Genomic DNA, 14,188 nt, shown 5'->3' with positions numbered 1-14,188 from the left:
ACGCACGAACCTCCAAGATCTCCTTACCCTGTTGACAAGAGAAGAAATAAGATTTGCTCAAAGACTCTTAGTTTCCAAAAAGAAACAGAGAATACTGAGTCATTCTGGTTTGTTTTGAAACCAAATAACACAGACTGTTAAATTAGTTTGGAGCACAAGCCCAAGAATCAATCTCTTGCCCCAATTAAAAGTGCGACCTAACAGCCGGTGAAGTCTTGTTTGTAACGAGGCCCTTCTGCTGTCTCTGGGTGTAGGAGATCATTTCTGTATCTCATTTTATGTACTAACAATCCCATATTGCTCTCCGCAGGCATCACATCATGGTACTATATTTTTATTAATGTTTGAAAGTCAGACAAGGTCAGCTGGATGGAAAATGCTCAGGTTTCATCACAAATATCCTTTGCTGTCGACGGGCGGAGTCATGTGAACAACCACATGCATTCATCCCAGGCTTGTGACTGTGAAAATCTTCTGAGTTCATTCTTAAACATCTCGGTGCTTACCAAGTTGTTTCTCTTCAGCCTGTGTTTTTTTTCCCATATTTTGGATAGCTGATCTTTAGCTAGCTGCAATTCTGTCTAGCCTTCTTGAGAGCATTCAGGTGTTTAGATTTTCATATTTCTGTGCCTCTGTTGTAGATAAATACATGTGAAATCTTGATAAATCCAGTGCCTTACCTCATGCCTTGAGTAGCTTTGAGGTCAGAGCTGGCTGAGAAACCTCTATAGAGTAAGAGAAAATTATATGAGTAAGAGAAAATTACTTTAAAATGGTTATGTTTATCACCTGAATGCTATCACCTCTCTTTGTCTCTTTAGGGGACAAAATGTGACTCCAGGAACAAAAGTTCTTTTAAAAAATGCAGTAAAAATTCACCTGGTCATCTGTGGTTTAGAGAGGTCACATGAGAAACGTGGTAATGTCATCATTTTAAAAGTAATGGTACCAGTATCCAAGGTCCATTTCCACTGTTTCCTTGCTCAGGGAAACCCTTAGATTTTGATCAGCATCTTGCTGTCCTCCAGCCTGTATCACTGTGACTCAGAGCTTTGTACCAGTCTCCAATGCATTTTTAAATCAGTTTTTTTAGACCTTTACTGGAAAGGCAAGCCTGTGCCATCATTTTACATCATTCCCAATGGGAGTTGGTGGATCCTTTTCTGACAAGCAATAGATTTTCTGTCTCTGCTTATGGAAGATGATCTTTAAGATCCCTTCCAACTCAAACCATCCTATGATTTTAAGGTGGTATTAGTAATGTGCAAGGTTTTGCAGGCTTAGTACCAAATATTACATTGATAGATGCTTGCAGAATATAATAAAAAAGAACCTCTGAGCTCATATTGTTGGCTTGAATCCAATAGAATTGCCAAATTAGAGACAAATGTTTTAGATTCCCTTGCTTTTTTTATCTTTTGTACTCTAAATCCATAGGATTCATTGATCTTGGAAAAAATGGTTGGTGAGCTCTGGTATTTTTAAGAATAACTGAATGAACTGATGTGTATCTGCAGTTGAAATTAATAAGTTCAAACTTCTTTCATCACCTCCTACTTTTCTTCATTGAAAAGTGCTGTAAGGAAAATATGTGTACGTGTGAGTATGTGCATTAAATATTTAACAGTGAACAAGCCTAGATGAATGGAAGAGCCTTTCCCATCTAATTAAGCACTTTTATTAGAATTCTAGGAGGATTCTTTTAGTTGCATCCTCTAAGAGTCTTATTTCTTGCTTATCAGTTCTGACAAGTCTTTGATTCCCATTTGTATTATATTTTACTCTGTCTCACTGGAAGTCTCAGCAGGGCTCTGTAGCTCCTGGGGAGAAATTTTCTTAATGGCACCTGTCTCCTCTTCTACTTGGTGAATTTTGAAGTAAATAAGTAATTTAATTGTGTCTAGACATTAAAAACAAGTCATTAAAATTGCTGGTTTACTTCTCAATAAGTGGCATTCTTGCCTCTTGGAAATCTTTCCCTTTTTCTCCATGTCCTTATCTATGGTTCTTTGTACATTTATGAACATGTATGTTTTACGTGCTTTTATTTGGTTTTGCGAGTTTTCTCCAGAGTGTTTGTTTTTCTCATCGTGCATCAAAAACTCTTAAATATGTTGAAGTTTCCACTTCTTTATTGCCTGTCCAGATTTATTCTCTATGTGGTGGTTTATATCTCTTTTTTCTTTCCTTCTTTCTAAGGAAGAAGAAATCTGTCTTAGCTGCTGTCTGATTTTATTCTATTAGAAGTAGATGTGAAGACATTGAGTTCTGCTGCTGAGACAGATAGTTTAGATAGATAGATAATTTTTTATAGTTATCCATAAAAAATGCTTGAAGTACTCTGAGCTGTTGTCCTTAAGACTGTTGTCTTTCAAAATATTCAGTGCTGGCTTGATGCAGATAACAAGAGGGGATATTTCTGCCTTCCCCATGCTTTTTTTTAGCTGTCTTTATTTATTCAACTTTTTTGCATATAGTACTGACATCTTAATATACTAATAATGTAGTATTTTTTTTCCAAAATTATGGCATTTGCAAGTTAAACAAGGAGATTCAAAGTTTTTCTGCACCCAGCTCATATGCATAGTTTTGATTATTTTTTTAGAGGATGGACATATCAGAGCAGCCTTTAGTGCAAATTGTTGTGGTTTTGCTCACAGTGGCAGCATATGCAGAGAATTTCCATACCAATCCTGTTGCTCTGTATTTAAAATTAAAAGTTATGAAAACAGACCTTAGAAGAACAGCCATTCCCCAGACTTTGACTGTTTTATCAGCTTCAGACTTTTTTCGGTCTGGCATTGCAAAATATTTTTCTTGAAGCAAAGGGAGACAATCCCTCAATTACAGTGAAAAATTTAGGAGAAAATGTCAGAAGAGGGAACACATAGATGTAAAAATTTCAGCAAAAACCAATACACACTCTTTCAAACAAGTTCCTCATTATTCACCATAATTTTTAAAGTCAAATGCAGGAAACCCAATATGATTGATTAGTTTGTTTTGTTCTACATACATGTTCTGAGACCTATTGCAAGCAGAAATGATTTGGCAGGCAGCATGCTGATTGTTTCCTTGTTTGGAAAGTTTCCTTGTTTGGAAATTTTGAGGGGAGACTTTTTTGGAGAAAACTTCATCTAAATGAGCAAATTTCTCAATTTACTATTTCAGTAATGGTTTTTGAACATTGTGCTGAAGTCACACCTGTAGCTGGAGCAATTTAACAGCCTCTGGTCCAGACAATGTTGTCTTACTGTGGAAGAGTTTATAAGGACCTGCTCCATATTCTGTCTGGCCTAAAACAGTGTCATTATTCCCTTCTTTCCCAGGTTTTAAAATCAGTCGTTTTAAGAGCTGAAATAAATAATGGCAACCATTTAATAAGGCCTTGCCATTTCTTTGGCTGGAAATTAGGATTAATGTTCTTTTTCATAAGGAAATAGTGAAAATGGTGTGGGGATGCTGTGAAGCTGGTTCTTCGTCCAAACCAGGAACCAGAGATATACAGACTGCCTTTAGAGCTGCCCATTTCCAAGCCAGCATCCTGCACAAATGAGCTCACAAGGGACAGGCTCAAATCCAAACAAGCCCTAATTATGAGGGTCTGTGAGTAGCACTGGTTCTTTGTGGAGGCTGAGATGACCCACAATATTGATTGATTCAGGAAAAAAATACAGAGGAATTTTAAGCAGGCTGCTTTGGAGGAGAAGGAAGGTGCAGCAGTGGAGGACTGCTAGCTTAGTAGTAATAACAGACCTCCCAGAAGGAGCTGACTGACATGAGATCCCATTTATGCAACACTTGTGAAGTGGACGAGTGCTCCTGGGATATGGGTCTGACTATGGGTCCGTAGGTCTGACTCCCTTCAGGGAATTTTACCAGGGAGAGTTAAAGGTCCAGAATAATATGAGATAACTGAAAATGTGTTTGGCAGATGCTCTCCAAAAGGGTCTTTCAGTTTGAGGATCACTAAGAGCTTTCTCAACGAGAGCGTTAGAGAGTTGTGGCCATCTCACCCAGAGCAGCTGTGTAGACAATTCATCCTCCTCCTTCTCTCTCTAGGTGATATAATAGCACAGAGAAATTAAGATATAGTTAGTGAAGATATAATTTGCTCAGAGAAGTTGTTGATAGCCCATCTCTGGAAGTGTTCAAGGACAGGCTGTATGGGGCTTTGAGCAACCTGGACTAGTGGGAGGCATTCCTACCCATGACAGGGAAGTTGGAACTAGATGATCTTTAAGGTCCTTTCCACCCTAAAGCAGTCTGTGACAATGGGTTTTTAAATGGGTTTCTTGGGGCTACCAGGGAGGGAGTTCATTTATATTCTGTCACAGACCATGCACCCAACATAGCCCAAGGAAGTGTTTGGGAATCTGGTCTTTCATGGTCAGGTTCACCAGTAAGTGAACACGTTTTAGTTCTGCCTTTGGGCTTGCTGATGGCCCGGTCTCCTCTGGCCACTCCTGATGCAGCCCATCTCCAGGTCATTCCTGCAGTTTGTCTGAAGCCTGATGGATCAGGCTTGGCAAGGAGGGATGTCTTCTCCATTCCCTTGCCCGTGATGCTGAAGTTTGCTGCAGGTGAGTGAGTGAGTGTCGCTACTCCAGGGAAGAGGAACCTCTTCAAAAGATGAGGAGCAAGTCAAAATCTACCAAGACGTCCATCTCTCAGGAACATTTGTGGAGGGAAACTAGGATCTTATTCTGCTTTTATAGCCTTTGGTAGAAAGGAATAGCTCACAGCATGAGGATGGATGCCTGGCTACCACCTACCTTCAGTGGTCTGCATCACAACCTGGATGTACGTGCTGTTACCTGAGTATAGAGGCAGTTTATGGTAACTCGGTTTGGAAATCAGGCACCTCCAGACAACAGGCAATTCCATCATCCAGCCCTTCAATCACATATTTATCAAAAGGTTTCAAGGCAAACAAACAAGATTTTGCTACAAAGGATGTTTCCCAGCCATACCCAACAACTTGAGAAAGAACTCAGGAGATGCAATTCCATTTTCCCTTGGCCATACCCAGGAGAGGGAAGATGACTTTGCTTTTTTTTTTTTCTGTCTGCAGCAGAGCTCTTTGCTGATAGGTACCTTATCAGCTACCAAAGCTGGTTTATGCTGCATTTCTCATTGCATTAGAGTTTTCCTCTTCTAAAATATGATGCAATGAGCAGAACTGACAGGACTTGTCTGAGCTCTGGTCTGAATTATTTGCTGTAATTGGCATGTCTGTCCCTTAGCTTCACCTGTGTTATCTGAAGCATTACAGCTTTAAGTTCTCACAATTTGTATAATCTGTTTATTTAGGGATGGTATTTCCCCTCCTAATTGTAATTTCTTGCTCTTCTTCTCACCATGGGTAAAATAACCCAAGAACTAGATAGTTCATTTGACAAATAGTGAAGTACTGCTTTTTCTCCCATAAGAGGTTTTGATTCGATTCACTATTTTTCTCTTTTCCTTCTATACTCAGAGGTTACTCTCTGTTAAGATAATCAAGATAGCTAACCAAAGAGATTGATTGCTAACAGACATAGCTGACTGGAAACCTAAGCAGCTAATGCATACAAGCTTGAAAATATCCAGAACAAGTTGTATGGCTAGTCTTTTTACTGGAATGGGAATTGTGTGGCTGCTCTCAGTATGAGAGTTTTGTATTCTCTTATCCATACCTTATAAAAATTACTGTAGTCTACCCACAAAGACACCTTGTGGGTAAAAACTGTAAGAAAAGATGTAATTTCACTCTCCTGGGAGCAGCTGTGGATGGCACTTTGCACATAGAGCCAAAAGATATCTGGGCACCCTAGGATACCTTCAGATTTAAAGTGTCAGTACCTCAACAACCCACTCTTGCCCCTCCACATTCTCAATACATCCTGTCTGAGTCAAACCTGTCATCTTTACCATGAGGGTGGTGAGAAACTGGCACAGCTTGCCCAGAGAAGCTGTGGCTGCCACATCCCTGGAAATGTTCGAGGCCAGGTTGGATGGGGCCCTGAGCAACCTGATCTAGTGAAAGGTGTCCCTGCCCATGACAGGAGGGTTGGAACTGGATGATCTTTCAGGTCCCTTCCAACCCAAACCATTCTATGATTCTCTAATTCAGTGACCTTGAGCACTTCAATTTAAAGTCAGCTCCATGAACCTCTTCCCAGGGGCCTTGCAGACTTTATGGGTTATGGTTTATAATCACTGCTATGGACCTTCTAGCAGGAGAGTGGAAGTTGCTCTTCTATCTGCAAGAATTATGGAAGGGGTGTGGCCATGGGGGTCCTCACCTTGGGTCTGTTTATTGTAGCTGATCGTAGATCAGGAGTTCATGGGAGATGATAGTTTTTTTCACTTTGGAAAGATTGCACAAAATCAGTTCTGAACATTCCTCTTGCTGCTGTGCTTGGACTTGCTATAACAGCACCAGTGCAGTGGGAATGTGCAGCCAAGGGACTTCCTGGCCAAGAGAGCAGAGCAGGAGTGTAACTGTGGTACAACACCAGATCCCAAAACAGGCTATGAGGAGAATTCAGTTAGTGTCTAATTATTACATTCAGTTTTGTTATGTTTTGAAAACATGGCCCAGAAAACACTATACAAGAAGGGCTTTTGCTTAAAGGCTAGCAAGGCTTTGGTTCTTTTCTCTGATTTTGGGTGATGTTGCCTTGTTATTCCTGGCTGTAGGCCAGTGATAATAATACCCCTACTTTTTCAAGCAGTTTGAGATCTGTTAATGAGGCATATTGTATACAGGCTTTATTAGTGTTCTTGTTTGTGGAATGTTACTATACCAATGTGACTTTAGAATATGTAATGTAATTATTTGAGTTGAGTATAAATACAGTTAAGTCAATGCTATCTCTGCTGTGATAAAATGACATTATGCTGCTCTGACATTTACCAAAAAAGCCTCCTTTTTCTATATTGTATTTGTTATGTCTCACTGATGTTCTGATACAAAACGAAGGTAATGGATGAAAGAACTAGAAAAGCCTTTTGATTTTATTGTCTAAAAATTAGATATTTGGTATTAATAGGAACTTTTACCTTTGAAGCCAGGCTGCTTATCAGTTGTTATACAGCTGCTTAACTTTTCTGCCATCATGTTCAAAGGGAAATTATTAGGCAGAAAAAACATGGGGTGAAGAAAATGAAATTATATTTTTCTTGTGGCAGTAGGATTGAAAGATATAATTATTATTTATCATTTGTGGACATCATCAGAGTTGATAAATACAGTTACATTGCTTGCCATCCCTTAACTAATTCTTGAGGCTTAGGCAAGTCAGCAGGGGAATGAATATGTTTAGCTTCGTATTAGTAAAAAACAGAAATTGTCACTTAAATACTTGGTATTACCAACACTTGCTAGCGGTGTAGTGTTTACCTTATTGCAAAAAAAGTCTATTGAAATCTGGCTATAATTGTTGGATGATTCCATCTTACAAGTTCATGGTGTATTTCTGAAGCAGGTGTGCACCAGCTGATATAAGGACATTTCTGGAGCTGAAATCTTATTTTTTTCTCTCTGCAGGGATCCTCAGAATTTGTACCCCCCTGAGGTCAGCAATGCAAAGCTTCAGTATGCTGGTTGGGGTCCAAAAGGGCAACAGCTGGTAAGAGAAAGAACAAGTGTGCAAATGCATTTAGACATCATGCTGCTATTGCTTGGAAGTAAAGAAAGAATAATTCTTTATTGACTAGATTCTTGAAACATATATGGTAGCTTCTAGCATCTTTATGGGGGGTTGTTTTATCATGTAATTTATTTATGAAATTCTCAAATATATACATTCAATGCAGAGAATTTGTTTCTAAAAATGCAGAGAAAGAACACTTTATGGAAGCTTTTTGAGAGGATGCACCTGCTTCTCCCAGTGTTGGACACAGGACAGATTATAGAGATAACAGACAGTGTGATTTAGTTCACATCTCATTGCTTCACAAGGGCATCTTCAGACTTGCAAACTTGGCACTGGGGATATGTTAATATTAGCAGCCCTGTTTGGAGAATGCAGCTGTCTAGAACAGAGGTGCCCTGAATTTGCCCCGTAGTTGTTTGTAAAATAGACAGAATTAGAAGTGTATTCTGGACAGTTTTCAGAGCTGTTTAAAAAAACCAACAACATCACTAGTCAGGGGTTCATTATATTTCATGGAGCTTTTCATACTGCAACTATCCTGAAATCTCCAGTATTTTATCCCTCAGCCATGGCTATCCTGGATGTGCCCATTTTTTAGAGCATGTATTTCCTGTCCAAATCCCCTGGCTTCATATCCTGATGCAAATCCAACATTAAGGTTTTGCATATTCCAAACACTCTCTACTGTAACAAGAAAAGAAAAAGTGGCAACTTCTTTTTTGCTATGTAAGTTTTATACCAAGAAATGAGCCTTGAAAGCTCATTATATGAGAAAAATCTGGCATATGTCTCCTGTCCCCAGTCCTCTCTTGGGGATTGTTTATCTGTGGCCTTAACTAGATTGTTTTCAAATTTTATGATTTAAAAAACAGCAATAGGAGACATCATAATTGCCAGTCTGCAAATTGGGTTGGAGAAAACATAACAGATACAGGAACAGGAAAGTCTCTCCTCTGCTCCATCAGGGAGATCACCGACTTCAAATCTGATCAGAGAGGTGATGCAGCAGCCTTTACCTCCATGCAAAATGACTTCTGAGAAGCTCATTGCTTTCACTGCACACACGTACATGCCGAATTTCATCCTCTAACATGTGCCATTTCGAATTCCTTAGTCTGTTGCCCAGGAATTCACTGCTGAGCAGTTTGTATCAATTCGCAGGGACTGGGGTCTGATCATGACCAAGCTCTTTCCTTTATGTTCATTGGGGAAGACCAATGGAACCTCATAATTGTGCTTCTGGCCAGCTGATAATAATTCTATAACAATTATATATATAATATATAATTATATAATATATTCAAAAATATTTATTATATTCAAAAATAGAATCACAGAATGGTTTGCAAAGGATCTTAAGGATCGTGTTCCTCCAATCCCTCTACCCTGGGTAGGGAATACCTTTAGGACATAGCAAATACAGCCAAAACAGAACAGCATTTTTTTCTTCACTGTTCACTGGCTTTATTTTAAGTCTAACAAACTGAGTTTCACAACGTATAGGGAAAAATACATCCGCTAATTAAAAGCTAATATTGAGTTGCATTAGTGATGTTTTCCACTTCACAAGTGAATCTTCTTTTCTTTAATACAGTTTTGCTGTGAACTTGTGTGCCTTCAGCACCTTGAGTCACAGAACATTATTGATTCACACTCATGTTCATTTTACCAAGCTGAATGGGTTTACTTAACTTCCACATCAGAAAGAAGATTTAAGTTTTTTCATCCCAAAGTCAAGATGACCAATTTACTGCCTCCATTGCCCTCTCTGCCATGGATTCTATACATAACCATACAGAAAGGAAAAATATTCATATCAGACAAATGATGTATGCAACAGGCAGTATATACAGTCCAGGAGAAGAAAAGTTTTCTTTACTCCCAACTGTATCATTTAACGCTGAAATAACCAATGCCACTTTCCACCATATTTTATTAAGAAATTTACAGGGAGAACTTAAAGCCCTAAGAATTCCTGAAGACATCAAGTTTAGTACATGTTCCTTCTGTGGAATACATGCTGTATATTTTTAAGTACCTTTAAATATCCCTGTGGCTGTTGAATTCCATATGAATCTGGTAGATGTCTTGCTACAGTGGATTTGTTCTGCATGCTACTTTTTTTAATTTTTTTTTTTTTTTTATTTCAAAATATGTAAAATTGTTGGCCTGTAATTGAGCTCTATTCCCTGTTCTTGCATTTGGAATCAGGGTAGATGAAGAGCACCTCGCTGGTAGTTTAAGCATTACCTTTCATACTTCTAACATATGTGCCTCTATGCTCTTTTCCTTGCCAGTTTGCTTTGAAATAAAATTATAGCTGTAGTTTATAAAAAACCCAGACTTTTACATGCATCAATATAATCTATTTATATCTAATGATCAGCAGAGAATTTACCAAAGAAGCTTAAAAAAAAAATGTACAAGCATTATAAATGATAGAAAAACACTGTGCTGTATTTCAGGACTAATTGGGTTACTCAGAATATAACTGGCAGCAAAATTCATGTCACCTTTTGTGGGGAAAACATCAAATGCATAGACAGAGAAAAATTAAAGTCTATTAGAATTTGATAGTGTGAATATGTTTTTTCTAAGTGTACATCGAGTTGTGTTGCAGGAGAAGGGGGGGAAATACATTGAGTGGGATGGAAAAGAGTAAAATACTGGGAACTGCATGTCAGCTCCCCTGGTTTCAGGTGGTTACAGGGCCAAACATCTGTGAGAATATTTGAGGGTGGTCCTACAGCAGCAGTAAGGCACCTCAGTGTGTGTCAGCCCTGGTGCAGCATCCCTCTGTGCACAGGCTGCAATCCAATTTCATGCTGCATCTCCCAGGAAAGGTAGGAGCAAAGGGCAGATGGGTTTTGTGTCACCTTGAAGATACCCCAATTTTCAGGAAATAAGAAAGCTTTCCCCTTGAAATCTCCTGGATTCTTCTTTTTTGGCAGCACAAAGGAGAGGCAGGGCAGGAGAGTAAGAGGGTTTGATTCCAAAATTCTTATTCTCTTTGTTGCTTCCATTTCATGCTTCCTAGGGGAACTTTGGGTTGCTGTGCCTGACCTCTTTCTCTCTTGTATGTCTATTCATTCAAAAAAGAAACAAATCTGAAACAGAAGCAGCCTGAATGATCTGCATTCTCTACGATTAAAAATAAATAGTGGAATATTCCCAGGAGCAGTTTGCTATTTATCTTGTTTTCCTTTGTCCTTTCTCATTAAATTATATGCCAATTTTTAGATGATGAACTCCTTAGAGCATGGTTCTTGACTTCTTACTAGCCTGCAGAATGCCACACATACCAACTGAGCTGTTTAAATAATGGCAGATACTGCATCAGAGCAAATCTGTGTCAGAAGATCAGAATGCAAAAGAACCCTTCACTTCTGGCACCTCAGAAAAATGCTTCAGCTTTTCTCTGGTCTCAGCCAAAGTCTTAACAAATTAAAAGTCTTACAAAACTGTTGGAAGCATGGGGCCCTTACTGGTATGAGCTCCAGAGTCAATAGTGAGAGCCACTAATTTCAGTGCAAGAGGGAACACATTCCCTAAATCTGAGTGTTAATAAAGGGCTCATTCCTCTCATTTGTCCTGCAACATGAACCATCATTCATGCTTTTGTAGAATGAGTGAAAAACACTATTAACTTGGAATAGCAGCGTGATACATTCACTATTTGTGGGTGTAAATGACTTTGCAAAATGTCTGTGGAAAAATCCATCCTTTCCGTGGTGCACCCAACAACACAAAGTCACACAGTATTTAGTTTCATCAGCCCACTGGCCTTCAGCATGGTACTTGATGGTTTTTTTTAGTGAATAGGCTGTATTATCCTGAGTTTGTGTGATACTTTCCAGTAATATGAGGATGTGGGTGCCATGACAGGACTGCAAAAAAAGTGTTAGGATGTACCTTCACTCTCTTCCGAGTGTGCTTATCTGCACTAAGAGTCTTCACTCCTTGTATTTCCTCTCTTTTTCTGATCATGCCATCTATGACTCAACAGCTACCCACTTTTAAAGTTTTAATTCTGGCACCAAAAAAACCTCCACCTTCAGTTAATTGATCTTACTGAAATATTTTACCAGTTTCCTCACGTTACATCTCTTAGAGCGAGGCTCTGCCCACGTGCCAAGAGCTCATGTGAGATTCCTGTGGTACATTTGCCCCAGTAGTATCTAAGCAAATGTTGGTAGTTACTATGATCTTGAACTCAGCTTTCATAAAAGTTCTGTGGCTGACAGGCTTGGACCTGTCTATTTATCGAGAAAAATAAGTGCAACATGAAGAGGTTTCCTTTGACATTTTTTTTGGCAGTGTGGCCGAAGTCAGGGAGGACGTCAGGAGTAAGAGACTGTCCAGTGCATATCTGCAGCTAAGGTGCTCAGTGAATAAATCCAAAGCTCTCTGGAGGCTTTTATGTAAGTTATCCCAAAATGAGCACATCCAGGTTCAAAATATTTGCTTTAAGGGCAAGCTAGGAATATCTGTGGGCCCTGTTGCCAAAGGAAGGAGGAAGCAGGAGGAGTGCTCTGATAAAATGCAGTGAATATTTGTCTACACTGACAGCACTAAATACAGTTCACAGGAGCTGTTAAACTCCCAATTGCAAAAGCAGAGGAACTTCTACTGTGCTGCTATTTTCTTCTTTTTTTTTTTTCTTTTTAAAATCAGAATCTGTAACAGTCCTGACAGATATTAATGGTAATGGTGACACATCAGATGCTGGGGGAAGCAGTTTTGCACGACTTTTAGAGGCAGCAGTTATAATTCTAAAAAATCTCTCTCATAGATCATAGTATTTATTCTTCAAGGAAGGGTAACATTTTTTTGAAGGTTCCCCTGGCCACTCAGTCTTTTGCTGTTTACTCTGTTTCTTTAAGTACCAAAAACATACAGGAAGAGGATTAGGGTTGTTGGAAGTTTTGTATGCCCTCACACTTACTGCAGCCCCACGAAAGGGGCAAAATGGATTTTTCCTACATTCGTAGGCAATGAGGTTTTTCCAGTGTCAACTCCTTTTGGAGCAGGAACTGACTGTTATTCTTTGTAGATTGTGCTGCAATCAAATTTATAATTGGTTCTAAGGTAACAGGAGTTCAGTGTCACAGCAGGTGCAGAATATGCATTAAGAAATCTTTATTTCAGTGAAATGCAAATGGCAGGAAAAAAAAAAAAGGTGGAGTGATTCTTTCAGTCCCTACCAAGTTAGGGGTTTGCAGGTGCCCTCAAAAAGTGAATGCTGAAGCTGGTAAACAGCTTATTGTCATACGTATTGCTGTTTAAAAAGTGCAATACAGTTAAGAGAAATACTGGATTTTCTTAAACCATTTGAATGATAGATCCTGCTGCACATGACCACAGCCTATCCACCTTGCTTGCTATCTTTTTTTTTTTTTTTTTTTAAGGCTCTAGTACAATGTTTTGCCAGCTGGGATGTCTAGATGCAAGAAAAGCTGGTTCAGTGATGACATCTGGAATTAAACTGGAGTGACTCCTCTAATTAGAATTTTTTTCCTTGCCTGAATTTGTGCCTGTCATGCCAGCTTAGTTCCAGGCAGAAGGACTGCACAGATATCAAGGGAGGAGGACCATTTTCACAGGAGGCACTGAATCATCTGCTGTTGTTCCTGTTCCAGCAGGGCTTTTGAACTACTCTGTGTATAATTACTGTAGGTCTATTTGTCTCTACCATTATTTCATAGATTTTTACATCATTATTTTCAAGCTGCTGTTCTCTCACCTTCTCTTTTTTCAATAACATCTGAATCAATATTTAGCTGTGGTCTGCTGTATGTAATTATTCTGGCTTGCTTATCTTGCTAGCTATGAGAAAGAAAGGCTCCCCCGCCCCCAGATGTCTATATAAGCTCTATTTAAGCATGGTAAGAGATATTCAGACAACTTTTTACATGGCCCTGCATTCTGGAAAAATGAGAATTTCAGCATAGTGTCGTGACATCTCCTCCTCATCCCCTTTTCCAATGTCAGAATATGAATTTTTTTAGGGAAATTCTAGTGAGATGTATTACACACACCCTGAACACCTGGATATGTTGCTCCTGTTGGGGATTCCCTTTCCCCTCTCCTCTCACTTTATTTGGATAATTCCACTGGAAAAGTGTTGTGTTTAGGTCTTCTTTTGTTCGTTAGTTGTGGTGTTTTTTTTTCCTTTGATGCTCTGTTCTTTGGTACAGTGGCAGTAGTGTCCTGTTTTTAATTTTGCACATCCTTGTCATTCCTTTGGCATCAGAGGGTTTGTTGTGTTGGGTCCTCATTCCTCAAAGGGAGGCTTCAGCCCAGTCAGTGTTATGAGCTCTGCAGAGAATGGTCCTGTCTCTTCCCCTCTCAGCATCCTTGCTACTGCACCTTCACCAGTGGCAAAAGAGCAAGATGTTTAAGATAATTGAAGATGCTACAATAAATCTTACTGAAAAAAAGATATAACTTATTTTATTTTAAATAAGATGTTGCTCTTTTTGTGGGCGTGAAAGATTTCAGAGGTAAAAATGAAACAGATTATTTGCCATAGAAGTTTTACAAAT

General features: G+C 39.1%; 1 protein-coding gene across 5 annotated transcripts in view; it reads left to right on the top strand.

Annotated features, from left to right (window-relative positions):
* The window catches only part of DPP6 (dipeptidyl peptidase like 6), a 542,987-nt gene that overhangs the window by 435,172 nt on the left and 93,627 nt on the right, over nt 1–14,188 (top strand). For all 5 annotated transcript variants that reach the window (XM_027648436.1, XM_027648437.1, XM_027648434.1 and 2 more), the window contains exon 7: nt 7,535–7,616. In XM_027648436.1, the coding sequence (XP_027504237.1) occupies nt 7,535–7,616 (82 nt within the window). The remainder of the gene's footprint in view (nt 1–7,534; nt 7,617–14,188) is intronic.

This window comes from Corapipo altera, unplaced genomic scaffold (assembly GCF_003945725.1).
Source record: "Corapipo altera isolate COAL_440 unplaced genomic scaffold, ASM394572v1 47, whole genome shotgun sequence".
In the NCBI taxonomy this organism is placed as follows: Eukaryota; Metazoa; Chordata; class Aves; order Passeriformes; family Pipridae; genus Corapipo; species Corapipo altera.
Note: the sequence above shows the minus strand (reverse complement) of the source record. Positions and strands in the feature narration are given on the sequence as shown.